The 25,227-nt window shown below is 40.3% G+C and overlaps 3 protein-coding genes across 3 annotated transcripts; 1 reads left to right on the top strand and 2 right to left on the bottom strand.

The window, feature by feature from the left end:
• Window positions 1-2,898: 2,898 nt before the first annotated feature.
• On the bottom strand, window positions 2,899-11,381 carry LOC104453535 (mitochondrial import inner membrane translocase subunit TIM44-2). Its single transcript, XM_039317039.1, is given in 16 exon segments — window positions 2,899-3,431; window positions 4,608-4,670; window positions 4,773-4,844; window positions 5,756-5,840; window positions 5,842-5,858; window positions 5,988-6,060; window positions 6,158-6,226; window positions 6,490-6,554; window positions 6,771-6,839; window positions 6,945-7,364; window positions 7,455-7,499; window positions 7,848-7,923; window positions 8,066-8,149; window positions 8,898-9,004; window positions 9,148-9,633; window positions 10,800-11,381. Coding segments are annotated over 15 exon segments (1,455 nt in total). The 5' UTR covers window positions 9,226-9,633; window positions 10,800-11,381; the 3' UTR covers window positions 2,899-3,299.
• A 2,028-nt stretch (window positions 11,382-13,409) lies between these two features.
• Window positions 13,410-17,933, top strand: LOC104453534 (V-type proton ATPase subunit C). Its single transcript, XM_010068120.2, has 11 exons — window positions 13,410-13,718; window positions 13,834-13,902; window positions 14,020-14,147; window positions 14,361-14,460; window positions 14,864-14,931; window positions 15,017-15,158; window positions 15,339-15,455; window positions 15,709-15,834; window positions 16,311-16,394; window positions 16,485-16,564; window positions 17,542-17,933. Exons 1-11 carry the CDS (start codon window positions 13,596-13,598, stop codon window positions 17,639-17,641), a joined length of 1,137 nt encoding a protein of 378 aa, XP_010066422.2. The 5' UTR covers window positions 13,410-13,595; the 3' UTR covers window positions 17,642-17,933.
• Window positions 17,934-18,899: 966 nt separating this feature from the next.
• LOC104453533 (mitochondrial phosphate carrier protein 3, mitochondrial) lies at window positions 18,900-22,430 on the bottom strand. The gene is made up of 6 exons (XM_010068119.3): window positions 21,942-22,430; window positions 20,888-21,249; window positions 20,757-20,800; window positions 19,677-19,891; window positions 19,456-19,580; window positions 18,900-19,365 (listed from the first exon to the last, which is right to left on the bottom strand). The coding sequence occupies exons 1-6, from the start codon at window positions 22,266-22,268 to the stop codon at window positions 19,305-19,307; spliced, it is 1,134 nt and encodes a 377-aa protein (XP_010066421.1). The 5' UTR covers window positions 22,269-22,430; the 3' UTR covers window positions 18,900-19,304.
• Window positions 22,431-25,227: the final 2,797 nt, after the last annotated feature.

Below are 25,227 nucleotides of genomic sequence, written 5' to 3'. Positions count from 1 at the left end.
ATGTCCTACTCTATGTTTGGTTGTTATTCAGGATATGATAAAATTGGATATAAATAGAATCTAACTAGAATATTTAATTGTTATTCAAGATATGATAAAATTGGATATAAATGGAATCTAACTAGAATATTTATAAAAAAAAAAAAATCTAGACAAGATTTTTATGTCCAATGATATGATTTTTTTTTTTTCCAAAATAGTTATACCATGGGGACTTGGATGATTTTGCTCTTATCTCACCTAGTGGTTTCTACCAAATGTTTTGTGTTTTTCCTCATTAGATATGGATCACGATAAAAACGAGAGATGGCATTTTTTTCATGAACAGCATATAAGGGCATATTTGTGATTTACACTAATACACAACAACTACCAAATAATAGACAAGATAGAATACAAAAATATCAGGTTTTATCACTACGATTTATTAAATAGTTAATGAATATAATAAAATCCATAATCTCATACCGTATTATATCTACTTTTATCGTAATTAGAATTTCAAACGACCACACCCCTAAAATTAGAAATGTCATAAGAGACTGGAGTTGAATCCGATCGACTTAAGACTATCAATAAGGAGTAAATTTCCGTCATAAATCCAACTTTTATAGATCCAATGACTCGACACAATTTCATTTACCATTTGGTTTAATTGGCTTTTTGGTTTCTAATATACAAGCTATTAGGGTGAAGCACAACCATGAGTGTTAATTTAGGTTGATAAATATGTCAATAAATATTTTTAATAATCCTAATATCACTATTTTTGAGACCTATTTGTTTGTTCAACTTAAATTTTTATGAAATGCTTTTTAAGTACCTTCTTTTGATTTTGATTTGTTCATTCTCATTAGTATGAATTTGGTGTAATTACTTGAATTATTTGCAATAGTATGGAATGCTATATATAGTCCACTCATTAATTATTAATCACTTTTATAATTATTTGCATAAGTTGAGGCAAAACTTGATATACATCCGAGCAAAATTATTATGGATCGTAAAAATTAATTTATACTTCCTTAAAGTTTATGGATTCAAAATTGTTGTATTACAGTTTTGGCTTTCTAGATCGATTCTTTGACCTCTATTACATTCCATGCCACAACCTGAATTTTGTATATTTTTACGCGTCGATGTATGTGGAATATTGCACTAATATATGAAAAGAAGATAATTTTGTTTTGGATGCTAAAAAATTAGATATTTCCCTTTTTACCCCCTAGAGTCACTATTTTTGTGATGTGCTTAATTTTCTTTCCAATGAACTTTGAAGCCTATTTCAACCAAAAAAAAAAAATTAAACCTACGAAACTTTATGCTTTATTTGATAAATCATGAAAACATGTATGAAATGTCAATTTTAGCCCTCAATTTGATGAATGCACGAAGATTCAGATTCCAAGAATAATTTCAATCCAAATTTCAAATCTTCATGCCCATGGAGTAGAGTACAACACTTTTAAAGTGTGAACTCATTTTTCATTGTTTGGTATCGTTTAAATGACAAAATTACCCTTAAGGCGTAGAAAATGGTTTAATTTAAAGAGATAACCCCACAATTGATCCTCCAACTTATTCATATAATGTGATGGGTCTCTCAAAGTTATAATTTGTCCAATCAAATCCTTTGACATATATGATTAGTCAATCAAATCCTTTCATCGTTAACATATTGAATCATGCTTATGTGCCTTTTAATATGTCGATTTTTAATATGAAAAAATCGTTGCACTGACTTCCTTGTATCTTTCAAGTATCCACCCTTTCTCCAAAAGCTAGCATAGATAGTATTTGATGTCAGAACTCCAAGTGCAAAAGGGAGTTTTCCTCCGCCACCCTCGTCTCAACGCCGGAAGTCCGCTCCTCTAAAATTTCCTTCGATTGGTTTATTTCTACTTTAATTATCCTTTCTTCTTAAGCCAATTAGTATCAACAAATTTAAGATCAAAGAAATCACGAACCTTCTTTCCAACCTAATTCAGATCCTTGGCCCGATCTCGGCCAGTAGAGTTCCAGCAATATGTGGACATGCCTCTCCGTGGATCCTTCCATATTTCAACTTTGACATACATGCAAAAACCAAAGCAAAAATTCAGAGTCAGAATTAAGTGCTAACTAACATGGTATGAGAGAAGCCTCTGTTTTTTTTAAGAGAAACATTTCTTGGGGTGGAGAGATGATTTTCATCAAATTTTTTTAAGAGAAACATTTCTTGGGGTGGAGAGATGAGACTCCGTTTAATCCTCTTATATCTTTTACATAAATTGGATGGTGAAAATTATTTCTATCTCTGATGAAAATATTTAAATATAAATTATTGTCAATAATTAAAATATACTTTTTAACTAATTATTTCAAGTTGTAGAATCAATCATCTTCAACTCTAAAAGCACTTATGAATCATTTTATTGTTCGAAGGCAATAAACCTAAGAGATGGGTTTTCACTAATATTCTTTACAATTTTTGCTCTACCAATAATTACGCAGTCCAATTTGTACATCTTTCGGTTTGTAGGAAAATATAAATTCTGTTTACACACCAGTTGAAGCGGACCAATTGCTCCCTAAATTATACTGAGAGCATGCAAGGAACTGTTTATACACCAGTTGCTGCGGCGGAGCAAATTGTTCCCCAAATTCCGACTGAAGAGACCATGCAGGGTGACAATTAAACTTAACTTTCAATGAAGAAAACCAAACCTGAGCGCACAGGGAAAGAAACATCGAAACCGCATGAGGCAATTCGAGTTTGCAGATAGCATAAAATTGGATGCGAGGTACTGTGACAACCTACTCACGGCTCGATGCTTGCGGCATGCCAAGTGCCCAGAGGCCGGAGCCGTACAACAATACGCTGCAACTTAAATCAAACATCAAGAGCCAAACGTCTTGGAACTGAATTTGCTTGAATGAGGATTTATAGAGTCTAACAGCACGCTGCTACAGATACATTATCAGAAGTGACGATGCAGGTAGGACAGTTAGAATCAATGGAAACAGTACCATACCACTTTCCGATCATTCTCATGATCGTTTCCAGATTTATTTTACATGAGATGAAACATTAAAAAAATACACTTTCTTTTCTTTAACGGTAATCCCTCAAAACTGGCAGCAGCCCGTCGATATCGAAACCCCCCAAATGAAAAAAAGGGAATATCCTAACTGGATGAGCTTCTATCCCGATCTCGGCAATAAATCGAACTCGTTACCATACGAATAAGCAACTGATCATCTACTCTGACGCAGGAATCATGCCTGTCTTAATCAATGATTAAATAAGTATAGAACCATCATATTAGAGCTTGGACGCCGATTTGTTGCATTTCTCTTAACCTCCAGATGGGAAAGATAGCACCTTCCCCAAGCTCTTCCGGATCCACTTGTTGCATAGCCCAAGCATAGTAGACGGTGTGTATCGTATCCTGTTTACACAAACCAATATCAGATTACATTCTGAGACATGCAATTACTCTTCATAACATTTCAGATCATCGTGGTGTACTTTCTCACTGAACAGGCAGATAATGTCAATAGGGCTACATACCCTTGATAAACCCAACAAGAGGGTGACAAAGCGATTTATGCCTAAACCATGCACATCAATATTTGCAACACTTTTGGCAGAAAGAATACAACTTCTACGTCATTGTTAAAAAATGTGGCTCCATAGTTCATTGAGTTGTGCTGCAAAATTATCTTCATCATCAGGAACAGGGAGGAGAATTTCAAAAAGAAGAAAACGATGAATCAATGATTCTGCAGTTAGGACAGGCCAATCCAAGAACTAGAGAACCTGGTTGTCTAATACCACTAATGGTTGCCTTTCCAATTCCATCCTATAGCAAGATCGTGGATCATGGGATATTGAGACAATCTGGTTTATTGAGACATTTTACATGTTAAAAAATTCAGCCTATAACAGTAACAAAAGCATCACTAGATTTCAGTGAGGATTTGAGTTAGACTAACCACAAATAGGCCACTTTATGTGAAACATAATATCCCTATCAATATTTTTTCTGATCACCTAATAGCTTAATCTCTCTGTACTCTCATATAGGTCGTATTTCTCCCCTTCAAAGAGAGATCAGTGAATCAAAGCACACACAAAGGATTTGATCTTCATAGAATGAAGATTGACAATCAATAAAGATCAAGTTTCCTTGGACGTTTGAAAGTGGAAGTAGACTCTGGAAAAATTAAAACCACATTAATCTCTTATCTTTATGCAAAACCTGACATAAATGTGGGCAAACTACATTCAGCCATTTATTTCATACATTCTTAGGCACAAGTCCTAATACTAAAGCAAGTGTTCTCCCTCTTCTCCTTCTCCATTCACTTCTTACACCTTGGACTATGGAATCAAAACCTTTTGTCAGAACTCATGAAATAAGTAAAAACTATGCTGCTCCATAATTCCCTTTCATGAAAGTTGAAACTAACACACGACGGAAACCATTGTCCAAATGAGGGCACATGCAACTGCGAAAACAGCATGCACCGACTGAATGATTTAGCTTTCCCTTTTGTATTCAACACAAAAAAATGGTTTTTCCTTAACCACTTGGCCTCATCCAATCAAAAGTTTGGCTTACCTTGCCACCTTCAGTTATGGCACCATTTTTGTCACGTACGCAATATATTTGCTGAGTTTGAAACTGCCATTGGGGGGAAATCAGTCAGATTTTGCTTGTAAATAAGAAGCTCCTACAGATAAATAACGAGTGTGCAACAGCACAAGTAGCAGAGTACAATCATACCCCGACAATGATAATTGGTGAAGTGCCCATCATTTTTGTTTCTCTTACGTCAACGTCAGACACATGCAGAATCTGCTCAGGATAGAATTGAAGAGTTAGAACAAGCATAAATATACTACAACAGAATGTGACAATCTGAACCAACAAACCATGATAGTCCAGCAAACGAACTTGCAATATCTAATAGCAATAGTAAAAATAGGAAACACAAAAATAACTGCTTCCAACTATACAGAAAACAGAGCTAGGACAAAGTAATCAAGTCGCTCTGCCATACCAAAAGTAAGAACGTGAAAAAGAAAACTGCAAAAGAGAGATAATGGAGCGATACAGTAATTCAAAAGATGCGGCTATCAGAATTCAAAACCAGCAAAAAGCACATAAAGATATGTAATGATCATGGATTGTGTGTTATATTTGTATACTCCAACTATTCTATGAGCTTGACACGCCTGTGGTGAGATGCTTCATCTAAAATTCAACTATTGAATCATTCATGTCATTTTGAGACACATAATATTATGCAATGTTTATCATTAAGCTTGAAGAATAATGACAATATGTCCCAGAAAATCACAAAGATTCCGGTATATATTACATGTATATGCCGATTCAACATATTACCCATCTAAATTCATAAATGAGTTAGAAACCAGGATATATCTCTGTCAGACAACCATACCCGAGTGCAAGTAAAATAGCTTGTATTGGCACCTAAATAGAAAGCGGGGGTGCCTCCATAACTAACCCACATTGCAGTTAATTTGCATATGCACAATGTGTTCATTTCTCCTTTTGTTCTCACAAAACTTCTGACATCTATGACTTACACAGTTACTACTCCATAAGAGAAACTAGGAAATTATTGAGAAAAAAAAATCAATTAATTTTGTCAGCAACTTCTCCTAATATTCTCTTTCACAGAGGCTAGAGTAAACGAGTAAACACTTCACTTAGAAAATTAGATGTGCCTTGTATCATACCCTATTGTCGAAAAAAATGCCATGGCTCTGATAAGCACCATGCTCAGCTTTGCATCTCTCAATGATTTCAGAGCTACAATATTTTTAAAGTTTCAACATCTCCCTGCACAAAGCAAACACAAACATGATGATGAATAGAAGTAGCTGAAGTTCAGATGGCCTAAGCAGAATCCATCACAAGGAATACAAAAGAATGGAAAATCAATTTTTAGGAAATAAGCTCATTATCCACCTTAATGTAAGCATTAAGCACAGGCTTTACTACTTCCTGGACTTCAGCCACAAACTCTGGTAAAGAGAAAGATCTAGCCCACAAGCAAAGCACCAGATGTCAGTGAGCTATGATTTGACAGGAGAACCAAGTGAAACTGAAACCACAAAAAAATAGGAATGTGACCATACGGGTCTCGCCGGCGTATTTCCTTCATAGATGCTGCAGCATCTGTTTCTTGAAAGATAGTTTCATTGAGACTGTTAAAAAAGATAAAAATCAGTAGAATAACAGCTATAATTATGACACGCAAAACAAGGACTGCAAGCTTGCACATGAAGTATGCTTGTATTTATGTGCTGCTGTCTAGTGTGCACTTGTAATGGCCAGGTTAGTGCACCCACCACATGAGTCCACACACATTGGTGTGCATTCACACATGCATAAGAAGAAGCAGAGAAACCGCAGGAAGAGAAAAGAGAAAAGAAAAGAGGGGGGAGACAGAGCAACTTGAACAACTTACTCCTGAATTTTATGCACAACAGGGCTGTCACTAGTTTCCCATCTCTCCCGCATATCTTCTGCAATCTGCAAAGTCAAACAGGCATAATACACATGAGGTGATATTGCATCAGACGAGAAGAGGGAGGATCAAACAAAGAAAAGGTCAACAGATTAAAACAACATATGCTTTTCCAGAAAAAAACTTCCAATTAAAAGCAGGCTTCCGCCCAAAAAAGTCAATCCTATGGAACAGACATCTGACAATGAGCGTAAAGATTTACAAAAGGTTTCGGCGCGTACCTCCTGACCTTTCGTTACAACTGGCTCACTCACGTTACCAATACGCTTGAACATGGGATGCCCTTTGACCTACAAAAAGAAAACATTAGATTTAAGAACCATGATTACTCCCATGTAATATTCTTTAAATCTGCAAACAGCTTTCATGCATAACAACTAGTAAAATAACATTACTTTCTCTTTAAATGCTTCCCACTTTTTACTCCACGGAGACTGCTTAGAAGGTAGAACAACTATATCAGTTCTTGTACTTCTTTCGACTGTTGACGTAGTAGGCGCATGTTCCATATGCTTTCTCTTACTCGGGCTACCACTCAACTCATCCTTGACAATATCATATCCCTGCTTTGCCAAGTCAACAACCTTTACTCCCTTCAGCTTCTGGAAAGTTGACGAGACCTTAGGAGAAGAGGAAAAGAAGCTTGTTCTGTATTTGCCAAAAAATGATTCTGTGTTATCACCAGAACCAGCCTGCTTGCATTTTTCTTCTGTTGATTTTCCCTCATTTCCACCTTTGGCGTGAGCATCATGTTTTGCTGAACCACTCGCAGATGCTGATTCCTCTTGCTTCCCAATCCCCAACTGTTCTTTGACCTAAACGCAACACAAAAAGATAACATTTCTAAACAGTCACTTGCATATAAGTAAGCATTGTCAGGATTACAATGGATAAAGCAACCACACCTCCTCAGTTGCAGAAGATATTTTTTCCCTCACATTGGCAGAAACCTGGAGATAATGCAATATTATAGAAAACCAAAAACCCCAAAGAATATTAATGAATTCCACATAGCAGACATAACAGAAGAGAAACAAGAATCGCTGCACAGAAACACAATATTACCTACCAGGTACCCAAGTGTATAACTTTTGTGAATACTAAATTTCTCACCAAGAAAACACGATCAAGTTCATAGTTATTAAATACATCAACTTTAATGAACAAGAAAATACTATACTAGATTTTGAGAGTCTGTTGCTTCAATAACCTTTCCAGGACCAGGGCATATTCCAAGGGAATCAATTCAGACCATCTTCTGGCCCAAAAAGCAAAGGAAAGGAAAGAAATATTCAGACCTTCTTTGCTGTAGCTTCAGCCTCTGTCCAAACACCATCGACATGCTTGTACAACTGCCCAGTTGTCTGTTTTGTTCTGCAAAAGCCATTTTACATCCTTAGCTCTTTATCCAGATGTTCAACCAAACAAGAAGTATGTCTCGGATAGTCAGATGGTTAGTTAAGAGGGCTACAATCTCGCTAATGAAAGGTTTTCAGCCAACAGATTTGCAAATTACCTAACTTTAAGCTCCTCCTTCACCCCTTTAAGCTCTTCTGCCTTTTCTTTTAGCTGCTTCACTGACTTCTGAAACTCTGGATTGCTATGACCAAAGGATTGAAGAAGATCGTTAACATGAATAAGCCTCTCAAGGAAACCGAACACACCAATAAATTATAAAGGCAAGCAATATCATTTGTCTGAAAGTCCAAGTACCGAAAACAATGAAGCAGACAACATCAGAAGTATCTCTAGTTCTTGCTCCTTTATTTTAACTGATATGCCCAAACATATGCACAATATAATGAAGCTTCACCATTTCTGTATTTGCAATCTATATGACACTCAAATGGTATATCTGCATCTCGATATCCCAAACGTAGAATCTCACAGCAAATTAAAGGAAATTGCTCCATGGTGGCAAATCAATATATCATGAGCTCATCCAAAAGAAAAAAGGCCAAACATTTACGCGTGTTTTGAGCTATAAAACCATAGAAAGGACACTTTACAGATTAATTCCATATGATTGTAAGCGATGTTAAATCTCCAATTACAAGCTACCAGAAGCAAATGAGACTAAAATGTGAACCAACACCACGATAAAACCAAAGGGCATAAAAATGGGGCAAGAGTCTTTAACAGTAGAAAGAGCATTGAACTCAAAAAGCACAGCCGAGCAGTCCCTGATCAGACCGCTCCTAGAGTTCAAACTACTCATTAATGGTCGGCGTCATTGGTATCCTTTCGGTATGCATTGCGAACATTTTCATTATTAGCGTCTCTACTACCAAAAAAAGACAAAAGAAAAGACAGAAAAAGAGGAGTGAAGGTACTAAAAATCAGCATACCCGCTTGCTTCGCCTTTAACTTTCTTAGAGAACTCATTAAACACGCTATATCGACGATTACACGAGTGCCCACCTGCTGTAATCAACCTCAGCCTCGAACTCGAAGCCTATACAACAATTCAATTAACAAACCCCACATCAAAAGAATTACATAATACAGAGAAAAGGGAATAAAAGCCCAGAAATTTACCTGGCTATTGCAAGAAATATAGAGAGAAAAATCAAGAAAGAGCTCGAGAAGGAAAAAAACCTGGGCCTGAGAACTAAGGTGGAGACGAAGAGGGTGTCCCGAGAGCACCAAGTCTCGGACCAGCTTCTTGGCCGCCATTAGAATGAAGAGACTTTGGTCGAGAATTGTGAGCTATGATCTCCTCTCTTGTGATGTGATTTTGCTTTGCTTCGAAAGAAGGAATCGGAGAAGCACCAGCGCCCAACAACGGTTTGATAGGAAGCTACTTGGGTAGCCGAGAGAGAGGACCCCGTCGTTGGCGGCGGCGGCGGCGGCCGGAGTGGCGGGGCGGCATCCAACGGCGAAGGCAGGTGGTCGGTCGGAGCAGACTAGGGGTGAGCGGGTCCAGGGTGGGTAGGGTCTAGACCTGGACCCTGTTCCCTACCCTGTTATAACCGGTTCTCCTTTTTTGGACCCTGTTCCCTACCCTGTTTTCATTGGACCCTGTTCCCGGCCCACCCTGTTTTTCCGGTCCGGGAACAAGGTTGACCCTGTTTATATTGGAACCTGTTTTGCATAAAAATTAACCTTAGAAAAGCAAGTCTAGATGAGTTATCTGCTAAAACAAAAATGCCGGACCAAGCACATCCTTCGACCAAACTCATTGGGAACATGTATAAAATTTGGACTCCCTTGAAGAAAACAACCAATATATAATTCGACCATCTCGCATCCCCATATCCCACAAGATATAAATTCAACATAGAACTTTCACGTGGGTTTGACAGTTCATAATAAGATCAGAAGCTGATTAAAAGTTAATTCTCTCATTGTCAGAAAAACATAAAAACTCACGTGAATGAACTATATAGCTGATAGAGGTGGAGAGTTGAGAGCCAATTGAGAACATCATCTCATATCAAAAGATAGCTAAACATACAGATGGATCAATATTCTCTCTCTCTCTCTCGTCTTCTCTCCCTCTCTCAAGGACATGACAAAAACTATAAGCTAAACTCAGAAAATAGAAGTGGTGTTGGGGTTTAATTGGAAAAATGGAAATAGACAATTCGGGGGTGATTGTGCATTTAAGTTCCTATCTCCTCTGCCTACTAGGAAAATCTCCAAAGCTTCTTTAGGAGCAACATTTGAAGCTTTTCTTTGGCACGACTTTGAGATTTTGTGAATTCCCGATCGCTAGTTACAGGAAAATCAGAAGGAAATTCAAGGGTTGCGAAGGCCGTGGCGAGGGTGTTGGAGCGGTGGAGATGCGGTGACGTTGAGGGGGTGGGGCGTCGGCCGGGGAAGTGTAGGAGGAGGGCATTGGTAGCACTTGGCGAAGAGCCCGAACGTGTCGATCTGGTGGACGAAATTGGTCACGCTCGCCCACCCGCCGAACCCGAACCCAACCACCAGCACCCACCAAATGCTTTGCTCTGGGACCACCAAATGCTAAGAGGCAACCGTCTCTGCCTCACCTTCTCTCCTCCCTTCTGCGACATCGTCCCCACCTAGTACCGGTGGTGCTGACTATGAGATGGACGATAGCATACTTTCGGACACGGAGGAAGAAGATGAATATGATCAATTACCTCCCATAAAAATTTTATCAAGATCCCAGTTTGAGAAGTAGACCAAATTGCAGAAGAAGGAGTAACAAAGACATTCTGCCAAACCAAAAAAAAAAAAAAAAAAGAAGAAAGAAAGAAGCAGGGGTGGTCGGGGGAGCTCACCAGGATACGAGCGGAGCAAATCTGTCGGGCGTCGAGCAGAGAAGGACCCAGCAGCAGGGAGGTGGTGGTGCAGGGGCTCGGACGGACGGGCTGAGGACGGAATCGCGGCAGGAACGGCGGCTTTTGGCGTCTGGTCGCAGCGGCGATGGCGCCCAGAGGTGGTGAGCGAACGAGCAGACGTTGGCAACGGGGCTCCGGCAGAGCAGCGAGGCAGCGGCAGCTTCACGAAGGGGGGGCGGCGGTAGATCGGCAGACGAGAGGCTGGAGCGAGGAGGAGGAGGCGAGGAAGGGGTTGAGCAGGTGGAGGTTGTCGGGGGTGACGATGACAGTGACGGTGACGGCGGGGGCGGCGGGGCAGGGGAGGAGGAGGAGCTTGGCAGCGGTGGTGCGAACGCGAGGGGAACCGGGAGAGGAGCTCAGGGAAGTCTGGTTCTTGCGTCTGCGCCTCTGCAGTTAAAGGAAGAAATAAAATTAGGGTTTCGCTTTAGGCGTAAAAACCGGTTCTCCAACCGGTTCCCAAACCGGTCCGGTCGAACCGGTTCCCGGGTGGGTAATCCCTCGGAACCGGTTCCCGGACCGGTTTAAACAGGGTCTGCGTTTTGGGAACCGGTTCCCGGCCCGGTTTTAACCGGAACCGGTTCCCGACCCTGTTTTCCGGGTGGGCCGGACCGGGAACCGGGTAAACCCGGTCCGGTTGCACACCCCTAGGAGCAGTTGTTAGGGTTTGGACATTTGGGACAGGGAGCTTTACGAGCCGAGAAGATGTTTCGTGTTTCGGAAGAGGAGGGCAAAAGACCCACTCTTTTTAAAAAAAAAAAAAAAATTACCGGGGGCTTTCCGAACTAAAAGTTGAGCATATAAAAATATATATTAAGAATCAGCAAATCCATTTATATAAATTGAAAATTCCTTTTTGTCTCGCTTTTAACTTTTCAAAATTATCTTTACATTAAGTAATTACATGATTCACTCATTTTAATAATAACACGTTACAAGTGTGTTTAGATGAAAGAATTTTTTGAGAACTAGTTTTTTGGACTTTCATTAGTTTGGTTTGTTGTACATAATTGGTCAAACACTAACTATTTACGGTCAAAGAAAATATGTATGGTTAAAATTATAAAAACGAATTCCTAATTTTAAAAAAGCAAAACATTTTTTGAAAAAGTTATTTCTGGAAAAGCATTTTCCTTTTGTTATGAAGTTTTTTTTTTTTTTTAGACAAACACATGTTAAGGGTTTGTTTGTTTCATAAAAAAAAAAATTAAATGATTTGAAAATCGTTTTCATAAAACTAATTGGTTATATCGCTTATAAAAATTAGTTAAGGGACAATATTATTATTATCAACAAGAATTATGCCTAAATATTTTCATAAATGATGAAAACATTTTCCATCCATTCATTAGTTCTTAGGGAAAATTTCAAATAAAGGAATAAAGTACTTTTGTTTTCTTAAATAAAAACATAAAATGGACACTAGTTTAAACAATGGCCTAAAGTGCCATTATTTTATTAAATAAGGATTTTAAGTATATCTTACTTCAAATAAAAGCTCGAAGTGATTGTATTTGTTTCACATAAGGATCTAACTTTCTAACTCGTCAATAATATTTTCATTATTCACATTTTTTTTTTGAATTTTTTCCTTTTTCTGGTTTTTCTTTTTTCTTCACTAGTGTTTCGTTGACTGACAATGCCCAGGAAAGGCTAGATGAGGGTTTCCTTCACTCGATCTAGCAAGAGATGGTCTTGCCTGGGCAAGGTGAGGGTCGCCTTGTCTTAGGGAAGGCTATCCTCTCTAGGTTTGGGCATGGGTCGCGTTGCCCACTGGCAAGGGCTAACAAGGGTAACCGAGTCTTCATTAGCCCTAACCAACGGTCACATGTGCCTTTTCAAAAAGAGAAAAAAAGAATATAAAATTAAAATTATATTTAGACAAAAATGCATTTTGGCTAGTCAGAATATTTAGTCGACTGGCAATCAATAATAACCATGGCCACTTTAAGTTCTTCTTTGACACAACATCCACTTTCAACTTCTATTTGACACAAATTCCATTTCAAACCTTTATTTGAAAAAATGATGACACTTTACACATTTATTTATTTGAAATTTTCTCTTATTTCCGACAAGAGACCCAAGCAACTTGTTATAGACAAACGCACCCTACATGTCCACTCAATTAAACAAGCCACTCTTCCCTTGCTCAAAAAAAAGAAAAAAGAAAAAAGCCACTCTTCCGACCATAAAAGAAAATAATCAACTTACTATCGTCTGCGGTGACCTAGTTGAATAAGTGCTCCCATGATCCTTTGCGAGAGGGGAGAAGTTCAAATATCGCTGGCTATACGGGATCTTAAGTGCGATGTCGGGGCGGTGGATTTTTTGCTAGTGTCGCCCTAGGTTTACCTCCTGTTACCTCAGATCTGTCGGGCTGCCCATGTTGGTATAGTACGCGGATTCCCTGCGTCATCAAAAAAAATAATAATCAACTTTATATCAAAAAAAAAAAATTCTTCATCTACCATTATGAAATAGGATCGCACCTCGCGAGTACTGCCTACGTGTCTCCACACCAATGTCTAATTAAGGGGAAAAATACAAAAAGGAAAGAGGAGCCACCGCAGCCTGCGAGATTTTGGAGCGACGTCCGGCAAAAAACGAAGGAAACGAAAGGAAAAGGAGCTTCGCCACCGCATCGCTCCACTCTCGAAGGACCGCACTCCCACGACCACCACCTCCTCCGATCGCCGCCCTCTCTCCGCCGCCGCCGCCAGCGAGCTCGGGAAGACAATGGCGAGCCGATACTGGGTGGTGTCGCTCCCGGTGCAGCAGGGCTCCGCGTCCGCCGCGTCCCTCTGGAACCGCCTCCAGGAGCAGATCTCCAGGCACTCCTTCGACACCCCTCTCTACCGGGTACGTCCTCCTCCTCCTTCCTTCGTTCCTTTCCTTCCCTTCGAGATCCGGCTCCGAGACCGTGCTCGCTTCCTCCGATCTTTGTCGAACCTGACGATCCTGCTCGATTCTGCAGTTCAACATCCCCAATCTCCGCGTGGGAACCCTGGACTCCCTCCTCGCCCTCAGCGACGATCTCCAAAAGGTGATTTTTGATTCCTCTTCGTCTAAGTTTGGGGATTTGAGGATCGCGAGGCGTTTGCCTGCTGATTTTCTTCGGGCGGAGTGGGTAACTGGGATGCGTGTGTGGGTAATTGTGCAGTCGAACACCTTTGTGGAAGGCGTGTCGCACAAGATCAGGCGCCAGATCGAGGAGCTGGAGAGGGTGTCGGGCGTGGAGAGCAGTTCTCTTACGGTGGATGGCGTGCCGGTTGACTCTTACCTCACGAAGTATGTGATTGGTTCTTGATTGTGTTGCTCTTTCTGGGAAATTTGGTGCCCGTGTTTCGGGTTGCGAATTCGATTTCGGGCCTTTTGTCGAGATGGAGGGACTTACGACAGTTTAGAACTGCTTCTGTGTAATTTTTTTGGTTTTTTTTTTAACCTTTTAGCATGTAGAAGTAATCTTTGTGTCGGGAACTGAGCCTTGATCTTGCATGGAAGGTTTGTCTGGGATGATGCTAAGTACCCTGCGATGGCTCCCTTGAGGGAGACTGTCGACACAATTCAGGGACAAGTCGCGAAGATCGAAGATGATCTGAAGGTAAAAACCTTCCTTTTGCTTTTCATGTTAAGTGTATGTACATGTTATCCCTTGATGCCTTCCTTAGCTAAATGAGGTAGTTGGTCTGTGTGAGGGAGAGACTTAGTTTTGCTTCTGTTTGCTCATAGAAAATCTTATTCGATAGTCTAGTAGCAAAGGGAGTAAGAATTAGGCGTGACAGCATTCGTGTGATGAACTCGGCTTAGCGGGTAAAGCTTTGTCGGTTGATGATGACGGTGATGTTGTTGTTGTTGCTGCAAGAGTTCAGCTTAGCAAGTATAGGTTATTAGACATCAAATTGAGCACCTCTTCCGTGCAAAGCTCATACATACTATTATGACCATTGCCTGTTAGTTCATCAAATCTTTTTCAAATTGAAGCATGTATTGATCTTGTATTTTAGGTTCGTGTTGCTGAGTATAACAATGTGCGGAGTCAGCTGAATGCTATCAACAGAAAGCAGAGTGGAAGGTAAAGCTACTATACCGGTTCTGATTGAGCTACGGCAAGAATGTTTTTATTACTCATTGCTTGGTTACTTCTCTCTATACTTCAGCTTAGCTGTCCGTGATCTTTCAAATCTGGTCAAACCTGAGGATATTGTCATTTCAGAAAACTTGACAACTCTCCTTGCAGTAGTACCTAAATATTCACAGAAGGATTGGTTGTCAAGCTATGAAACTTTGACAAGCTATGTGGTAAGTGTTTCTTTTATCTCTACATCCTCACTCCATGTGCTATTTTCATGACCGTTGGCACTGCCTTGCTATCATAATGAGTGCTACCTTTGTTGCATATGATGTGTTGCCAAGATAGTATCTACAACTTTCTGGCCTACCTTCTTCTCGCCATGTCTTACTAATTTTCTGTTCTGTCAGGTCCCCAGATCCTCGAAGCAGTTACATGAGGATAATGAATATGCTCTTTACACTGTAACGCTCTTTAGCCGAGTTGCTGATAACTTTCGGACGACTGCTCGGGAAAGAGGTTTTCAGGTGTGCCTCCCGATTAGTTGCACTGGCTTTTCCTGATGCATGAGTACTAAAAAGTGACAAAACTCAACAACAGCTGGTCTCAACTTGCATATTTCAAGAATTTTTTTGTACACCTTGTAATTTCTTTCAGCTAAAGATTGTTGTATTCTAGTCATGCTTTGTTCTTCCAAAGCATTTAGGTGCATTTAACAAAGATATCCAAATTGTCTGTGTGGATCGGAGATCTAATTGATTGTTTTTGGTTGCCATGTAGATTCGTGACTTTGAATACAATTTAGAGGCACAAGAGGGCAGGAAGCAAGAGTTGGAGAGGTTGATGCGGGATCAAGAGAATTTTAGAAATTCTCTTTTGCAATGGTGCTATACCAGTTACGGAGAGGTATCTTTTTTGTTAATCTTGATCTTGAACCTAGGATGCTAATCTTGAAAGGTGATGTATATCTGCTGTCCATCATGCAAAGCATCAGGCTGTGGTTAGCTCCTCGTGCACTATTAAATAATGGGTAGGCACGTAGGCTGATAACCCTAATGAGATAACTTATGAGTTCTGGATGGGGTTCCTGATTGGAGATTTCTTACAGTCATTGTCATTCAGTATTTGCTTGAAAAGTGAGTGATGAGAGGTTACCAGTGTTATATGCCTTCTATTTTGAGGGAAGGAGCATTGGACCTTTACCATGACAATAATGATAAAACATGTCTTGATTCCTTTTTCTTTTCTTGTTTATGTTGCAGAAATTACATTATGTTGCTGTTGTATATGTCTGTTAATTGCAATAACGAGTGCATTGTACCATTATAGTTGCTCTATTTTGCTTCGGCATGCTTGTTATTCTGTGGGTTGCTTAACTGTAGGTTTTCAGTTCGTGGATGCACTTTTGTGCTGTACGTGTCTTTGCAGAGAGTATTTTGCGATACGGTTTGCCGCCATCTTTCTTGGTGAGCTTGATGCCATACTCTGTCCCTTAGTGCTATTGCTTTCTTCATTTATAGTTGACTTATTTAGTGTAATGTTTTTTGTGCATTCAGGCATGTGTTCTTGCTCCATCAGTGAAAGGTGAGAAAAAAGTGCGTTCAATTCTTGAAGGCTTGTGCGACAATACACACAGGCAAGTCAAACATCAAAGCTTTACTTAATTTCAAACACATGATTAAATTCGTATCATATCATGTTTCCTTCGAGTACTTTGGCTGATAAAATCTAGTGCCTACCTTTGCTATTGTCAAAAGCGTAGACTGTATTCATGGCTAAAAAAGAAAAGTGTGGACTATTGCATCGTCAATGATGGATATCATACTGCTGGTCTGTAAAGTTTAGGCTGAAGTGATTGTGGTGTTATTCACAATTGACTTCTGGCAAGACCTATATGAGTTTCCCTTTTCTCACCTTAATGTGGGAGTCACTATAAAAGTGCTTTCAAGAGCAATTTTCTGTGGAATTTTGATCTAGCTAATCAATTTGTGGACCTTGGTAATGGACATGGCACCCCACTTCTGCCAGAATTTGTTGATTGTAGGCGAACTTTTTAACTTTCTTCCCCTAAACTCAAATTTCTAGGTCTTCTCTTGTCATGGCTGGTGCTGCTTTGTCAATTTCTGTTACTTCTGTTGGTGTCCGTATGTTCTCCCCCCCCAATCTTTTGTCTCTCTCTCTCTCTCTCTCTCCATGCCTTGCATCTCTGACCATGAGTTTGAATCATTTCAAGAGCAACCACAAGCAAAAGGCCACAAAGAAGGCAGGCTATTTTTGTAACTTCTGGGAGAAATCTTTTTATTCTACTTTTCATTTGATGATTCGTATAAATTTGTTTGATCAGATCTGTATAGAAGATGATGTAACTGCGAGCTTGATCTCTCCCCCCCTCTCTCTCTCTCTCTCTCACGCGTGCACACACGCACACAGAGAGGTGCTTGCACAGTCACTGGCTGATGGGCTGATGTTGATGTTTGGTCTCAACATCTAATTAGTCTCACATTATCCATCTTTTGCACATGGTTGCATATTAGGTTATTAACTGCTAAACATGCAGCTTTTCCTGAATAAATAATTCTGGACTCATGATCCCATCTGTCTTATTTATTACAGTGCATACTGGAAACCTGAAGAAGATGCAGGAGGGATGGCCGGGCTGGGAGGTGACGCAGATACTCATCCGTACGTTTCCTTCACGATCAACATTGCTTGATGACTGTTTAAGATGGTCCGAGTTCCGGGAATTCATCTGTTTAAGTAATAACAGAGGACAGGTATCAGCTGAGATATTGTATTATAGCGTCAATAAACTTATTCTTTTGTTATTTCTCTGTAATTTTAGCGTTCTGGAGTTCAAGTGGGGTTTTTTCTTTTTAATATTTATTGAATATGAGTGATGGTTTTCGTGGGTATCCTGTGGCTACCTATATTGTGGTACTAAGATCTATTTGAACATCATTTTCCATTTTATAATTATGGATAAGATCTTTAGTTGTGCTGGTGAATGAGCCTTCTGAGTTTTGGGGATGAACTTGAGATAGGTATATGCGCCATTTGCCTGCTGAGGGGATTTAGCAATTTATATTCCACACCAGCACAAGAAAAAATTGCCGACCACGAATCTGACTCAAGGGTTAAAACCCCAAAACTAGCTGAAAAGAGAAGGATAGAATGATAGATTTATTCCAAGCAGAACAAAAGTTGAAAGGTTCGGTGTCTTCAGCATTGATTCCAAGCACAATGAATCTACTGTGGGAGGAAAGTTGGAGGAATAATCTCCTAGCGCACTGGAAGATCCGTGTCATCTCTCTCCACCGCTATTAAGTAATGTTGTTAAACCAGCCACCTCTTGCAGAATTTTAATTCTTGTTATAGCTGGTTGTGAAAGAGGCACTGTCTAACTGGACTAAGTGGAACGCACATGAGCTGAAATTAGGCACTAGCTCCATCCTTCGGTAGCGAAACTTTTATCATTAGTAGGATAATGCGTCGCTTTTAAGTTCGCCGATCCACTTATTTTAACGCCAAATTTTGCTGGTCCTCATATGAGGAAAGCTTATTGCATATTCCGCTAGACCAATTCACGATATCATCGCTGGCAACGCATCATGAAACACTGAAAAATACTCCAAGCTATGAACCGGACCCCATGGTTTGTGGACAAAAAATTCGTCACTGAATAAGGCTCACCGCACTATTACCAATTTTGCAATGCTCCGGGGATGAAAACCGGAGGTACCCTCAAAGGGCATGTAAGCAATATAGCCAAAAAGTAAAAGGCATCGGGGAATTATAGTCCTCACCACGCTGCACCTGGACAGGGCGGATTCATTCAAGCAATAGGTCATATGCAACAACGATCGAGACTTACATAATTTTTTTAGCTCAGCAGAGCTTAGGGAGTGAAGGATAGTTAGTGGCATTGAAACAGAAATAACAGCACGGTTTTAGATGAATAAGGCAAAGAGATAGCAAGAAAAAAAATGACAGAGGATGGTTAATATAAGATGGAAAGATCTCGAGTCTCCAAAAGTATACCTCATGCTATGGCCCCCAAACTGTCTGTTTATTTAGTTTCCATGCCTCTGTCACCCTTAATGGGGGGGATTCAAAATCTTAGTTTCAACCGAACTTTAAAACATGCGACCTAGCTACAAAAAGATTTAATAGAGATCCAAGGACAGGACCTAGCCATCCTCCCCAAAACAAAAATCAGTTGAGTAAAAATTGAACACTTGAGTTCCGAATACGAAAGAATAGTCAAATCACTTCGAGAGCCATTGAACCAGCTCCAGCAAATCTACTATTATTACTTCCCAATGCAGATGAGTCTTGATGTCTGAGACAAATGCCGGTCCCTTGGTCACTAAGACGTTCTAAACCTTGGCAAGCTCAGTAGTGGGGGCAGGAGCCGGAGTGACACCACCCGTTGTTGGCCTAGAATTAGTAATAAGTTGCCATTAGTATTCGAACAATGTATGGAGAGACTTAAGTTTAAGAGATTTGAAATTTCTGGAGAAAACTTACAGTCCCACAAAGACTTTGAATGCGTCGTAGATACCCCATTGGGCTCCAGTAAGAGTACCGATCATGACTATACGGAGAGGAAGACCACGGGTGAAGAGACCCCACAGACCTAGTTTCTTCACAGCCTGCACAATGAGAAAACAAACAGTAGTCAGTAAAGCAGATATCAGATCCAAGCCAAGAGATGAAGGACAGGGAAGTTCAGCAAGTGGAGCACTCACATCACCGACGGTTGCTCCCTTAGCGTTGTTGAGGAAAGAGACAAGATTGTCGGCAGGATGAGACACGATGGCACAGAAAACACCTGCCACATAACCACCAGCGAAACTGACACCAAGCTGCAAACCTTTACTGCACTGATCTTTTGGTTGGGGCATGGCATATTTGTAGATCATCTCAACAATGGTCTCAAAAGATGCAAACTTCATCATGGTATCTGCAAGAAAATGCATGTTAGTTAACTAAGTTCCTGCAGATAGTGCTGTTAAAATTTCAAAATGGAAGAGAAGCCAGCCTATGCAATAGCTAGTAAATAAGTAGATGAGGGGACTGATCCGCACAACTGCACAGAAAGTCCCAAGCCAAACTATCTTAGGGCCTATATGTTTGAATCTGAATAAAAGCAAAAAGCCCACCAAAATCTAAAAGTATTCAAATTTCAGAAAATTATGAAAAAATTGTTCATGAATCCAAGTGTCAACATTGGAGTGTTGTGAAAGTTTCAAGAGTTTTGGATTTTAAAGGGAAAAAAAAAGAGTCAAAGTGCAAGAGTAAACAAATTGGAAGGGGATGTGATTGCAGACAGGCCCTTAAATGCTTTGCCAGCTTAAGCTATTTGCCAGGGACATGATTGCAGACATTACTTATTCATTAGGTACTAGTGATGTTGACAAGCTCTCAAGCATCATAAAGAAAGTTTGTTATTGCATGCAAGAGTCAACAAATTTGAAGACCTAACGCCATGAGAAGTAAAACATGAGTAAGTATCAAGTGACATCCCCAAATGTGATGAGCTTTTTACATATCAAAGCAGAAAAAGGGAGAAGTAAATAGCCAGTGCAAGAAGATCAACTTCAGTAACAGGTGGCTTCAATGGACCACTAAATGTATATATTGGTAGAAACTCCGCAAACATGGGGCCACTGTTGTGGTTTATTTACTTCTCCAATAACATGTTGTGGTAAAACAAGCGAACAAAACCAGCTCTCTTTGAAATTGAATATGAGGAGGATAATATTGTGAATATACTTTTGGTAGAACTATATATCTAAAGAAAAACAGTGGTAATTTGCCAAACTTACATGGTATTTGACGACCCCAGAGAGGAACAATGCCCTTGTATAACCTGCATTAATAGGCAGCAGAAAGTTACAACACAAACAAGACTATGACTTGGTTGAAACAACAAAAAATGCATGTGTTGGACACATACCCAAGAGCGCCCTCAGATTTTACAAACTTGGGCAATCCATCTGACAGACCTCTTGCAAATCCAGGCTGAGTTTGCACTCTGACCTTCACTGCTTCGAAGGGGCAAAGGGCAACATCGGCTATGACCTCAGCAGATGCAGAGCCGGCTAGGTAGATCAATGTCTTGTACTTGGCGGAAAACTCAGGTCCAGCAATGTCGGAGTAATATTTCTTGAAGAACTCGTAGAAGCCAAACTTGCAGGCACCTTGGGCACTGTAACCAAGCAGAGTGGGCACCCAGCCCCTGAAAAATCCCCTGACGCCCTGCTCTTTTAGCAGAATTCCAAAACCAGATGAAATGCTCTTGTACTTTGCAGGGTCAATCTGAAACATCACAAGACATGATTCATAAGATGTTAATCACTACATTTCAACATCAAAATGAAGATCCATCTTCATGGGAAAGCGATTCAAACCGTTAAATCTACATAAGAACAGACGATACTTGGCCAAATTCTCAAAAGCACAAGAAAGAAACAAAATCGCATCGCGTCACATTCATAGATACTCTTTACACGGCGAGATCTAATATGCGCAGGCCTGAGTAATCACCAAACACGCTCATGGCACCAACATACACGAGTTAAGCAAAATCCGAGCTCTCTATGCATATATGACCGCCTTTTCTACACGAGCAGACCAGAAATACAGCAGCAAATAGCATAAGGCACAATCAAACAACGCCAGTCGCAATCCTTCCAAAGTCTTACGCGATTAGAATCAGAGATATAATCGAACTAATGAAATAAGGCACAATCAAGCACGCCAGTCGCAATCCTTCCAAAGTCTTACGCGATTAGAATCAGAGATACAATCCAACTAACGAAAGATCAGTTATGCAGCTACCTATACACGCATACGCACAAGACATCTGAAGAACACGAAAGCGAAGGATCCAGTCTCCCGGACAAATCAGATCACGACACGCGCGCAAAGAAAGGAGAAACGAAAGAAGAGGAAGATCCCGGAAACGCGGCGAGATCTCCCCCCACCCCGAAGAAGTCGGAGCTCCGGACCTGCATATTACACTTGACGAGGTCGAGCGGGGTGACGGTCATGTGAGTGAGGCCGCAGCTGAGGATGCCGCCGAAGGTGCAGGCGGCGTAGAACTCCGGGGAGTACATCGCGATCTTCTTCGACGGCTCCTGGGGCGCCGGGATCAGGAAGCCGCTCCGATCCGCGGCCGCCGGGGACGCCGCCGCCGCCGCGGTGGGGGCGGCCGAGCGGGGGCCGGAGGAGGCGAGCATCTTCTCGAGGTAGAGGGACCTGGAGGAGGCGGAGGAGGCGTAGAGGAAGCTGGGGATCAGCGACTGCCGCGAGCTGGAGCCGTCGGCGAACGCCATGGATGAGATCTGCGGAATGCTCTGCGCTAGAGAGAGAAGGAGCTAGAGAGAGAAGCTAGAGAGAGAGAGATTGAGGGAAATGAAGGTTCTTCGTTTCCAACAATCTCTCGCGAGGAGGGAGGCCTTTTCTGTGCTGGAGCGAGACAGGGGGGGAGGGGGCGAAGGGGGTGGCGATTTTATTGGGCGAAACCCTCGCGTGATGTCTGTCTACCACGAGGAGGGGCCCCCCCCTTGGGCATCGGCCCTCCGTTCTCGCGTTATTTGCGATGTTGCCACTTTCCCCAGAGGCCTGCCCCCTCCCGTCGGTCAACGGAAGCTGGGAAGAATAAAAATAGAAAGGAAAAATTGGAAAGAGTATTTACAGACTAGGGGCGGCTGCGTCCGTCCCGGTTCAATCCAGCAAGCGAGCCGGACCGGACCAAACGGACTAGTTTGAGGCCAGATCTCCGATTCCTTATATGGAACCGGACTAAAGAATTTGCAAAAAAATTTCAGGTTCCTTTTGTTTCCCGAAAAATATACTATTTCTAAAAATGGTTCTCCAAGAAACCATTTTTCAGGAAAATAACCAATTTTTTTAATGTTTGACAAAAATTTGAAAATGAACTAGAAAATATTTTCTATCATTCAATAAGGAAAATCTTTTCTTGCATGCACTCATTTTTCATTTTTTTTTAAATTTTAATTTTTTTCTCTTCCTTTTCAACCTAGGCCAGTGGCTGACCATGGCGGTAGCTAGATCAAGCTCGAGCCTCACTGACCTGGCTTATGGCCAATTGAAGCCGAGCTTGCCAATGGTTGGTTGCTAGCTACCACCGTGGCCGGCAATCGGCTAAGGCCTAAGAAGAAGAAGAGAAAGGAAAGAAAGTAAAGAAAAAAAACTAAAACTGAATTTTTAAAAAAGAAAAAGAAAATATGAAAATGAAATGAAAATGTGTTTAGTGAAAGAAAATGAGGTGGAATAAGTTATGTAAAATGTTTTCATTTTTCAAAAGTGAAAAATATTTCGCGCACTTTTAAAGGTGTTTTTTCTTATAGTAGAAAATATTTTCCGTGACTAATTCATTTTTTTTTAAACGAACATTAGAAAATCCGAAAAACAGTTTTTAGAAGTTATTTTCCATAAAACGAATGGAGCCTAAATATTTTTTACATTTTTACTTTGAAGTAAGCTCAAATTAGTAATTTTTCTTTCTTTTAATGTTGGGAAAATCCCACTTGTAAGGAATAGAAGAAACCAAAAAGAAGAAAAAAAAATCCTTATTGATTGAGTGGGCTGGTTCTCAATTCCACAGACTAGGAACTGATCTTGAGTTTTTGAACATGAACCGACCTACTTTGAAACCGATCACTCTTATTATGGACTAACTAGTTTTCAGGGGTTTGAATATATGGATATGGTTATATGGTTGATATGGTATTCCCCATTTAGCTCATGTGATATGCATCTCAATTGATTTTAAATTTAAGTTCTAAATTATCTCGCTTCTTTTCCTAAGTCATTGCTACGTGATATGAGGAGCATGCGAAATATTTTCTCGTGTAGAGCATGATATATTAGAATGCCAAGAGGTGCTCGTGGCGGTATCTCCTCGAGTTTAGTGAAGCTTGGCCATAGCCGCTAGAGCTCCATGAGCTCGCGGTCATGGCTGCTCGAGTTTCACTGGGCTCGACCATGGCCTCCTCAGCTTCCAAGGTTCTTCAAGCTTGATGAAGCTCGAGCTTTTTCGCTCGTTGTTGCCTTTGAATTGCTGTCGTCTCCTCTTCGGCGTAATCATGGTAAGCCGTTTGGTACTTTTTTTTAAGGAATCAATTATAATTTTACGATACATATTAGACTGTTTTGTACTTTTGCTCTTTTTCTAATTGGATTAAAAGAAAGCCCACGCATACTACCTAATTAATATCTTCTTAGTAACGTGGTCGTGATGAAAAGGGTGCCGTTCAAGCCAATTTGCATATTACCTATTTGCTTACGATAAAAGTGCGTGCCCACGAGGGGTAAAACCGTGATTGAAGCGGGGGAAAAGGGTCGTCAACTATGGTATATAAGAATTATTAAAAGAAAGACGAAACTATGGAGAAGAGTCCTAAAGGCATATTCCTGCCTATGTTATTGGAAAAATCAATCCATATTGACCGTCCATTACAAACTTTCACCAAATCATGGAGTTTAGGCTTGACCGATGATATGGACATGACCCCTGAGATTACTCCGACAACACAATTTGTGTTGAATTTGAATTCAAATTAAACATTCGATCTCTATAGCCATTCTTTGAATGATTGACTTTTTTCTTTTTTTGGAAATTCAACACGTTGATTTTCTCCATTTCATTTAATCAAAAGACATGAGCAATCAAGCCAAGCTCGATTAATTAGGCAAGCCATTTGTTTGGCTCATTAAATTGAAATGGTATTCTAGTTCTCTGTTAAAATAAAAGAGTTTTTTCGGTTCTTCTTAAATAATTATGGAATACTTCTCTTTGAGCTCTTAGTCATAGCTGCTCGAATTTCATTGAACTCAGCCATCGCTACCTTAGCTTCTAGGCTTTTTCTAGCTTGAGCATTTATGCTAATTGCCGCCTCCAAATCACCATTGTTACCTCTATATTGCTCCCATGGTAAGGCCCTCTCTCTCTCCTCGCTTGTGCTCGCGCGAACGTGTGGTCGATGCTCCCAACAACTTAAGGATGCAACTGATGAACTTAAATAGAAAACGAAAGAAGAAGATGAATAGTAAGCTCGAATCTTCTATGCACATAAGAATTTTTAACAACAAATAATTAGATCTATTTAACAAAAGTAGAAGATGAACTTTTTGAAATGAGTTAGTTTTATTTAACATTTAACCGAAGAAGACTAACTATAATTGTTTAATTAACATTTGATTGTTGAATGATCATATGCAAATTTATTTAGTTAAAGAGCTGAAGAAGATAAACAATAAAACTTCCTT

This window comes from Eucalyptus grandis, chromosome 7 (assembly GCF_016545825.1).
Source record: "Eucalyptus grandis isolate ANBG69807.140 chromosome 7, ASM1654582v1, whole genome shotgun sequence".
Lineage (NCBI taxonomy): Eukaryota > Viridiplantae > Streptophyta > Magnoliopsida > Myrtales > Myrtaceae > Eucalyptus > Eucalyptus grandis.
Note: the sequence above shows the minus strand (reverse complement) of the source record. Positions and strands in the feature narration are given on the sequence as shown.

Coding starts and splice junctions, on each gene's coding strand:
- LOC104453534 (XM_010068120.2), top strand. CDS start 13,596: ATGGCGAGCCGATACTGGGTGGTGTCGCTCCCGGTGCAGCAGGGCTCC. Junction 14,461..14,863: donor AGATCGAAGATGATCTGAAG/GTAAAAACCTTC, acceptor CTTGTATTTTAG/GTTCGTGTTGCTGAGTATAA. Junction 16,565..17,541: donor TTGTGCGACAATACACACAG/GCAAGTCAAACA, acceptor TATTTATTACAG/TGCATACTGGAAACCTGAAG.
- LOC104453533 (XM_010068119.3), bottom strand. CDS start 22,268: ATGGCGTTCGCCGACGGCTCCAGCTCGCGGCAGTCGCTGATCCCCAGC. Junction 21,250..21,941: donor TCGTCAAGTGTAATATGCAG/GTCCGGAGCTCC, acceptor GTGATGTTTCAG/ATTGACCCTGCAAAGTACAA. Junction 19,892..20,756: donor CTGGGGTCGTCAAATACCAT/GTAAGTTTGGCA, acceptor ATTTTCTTGCAG/ATACCATGATGAAGTTTGCA.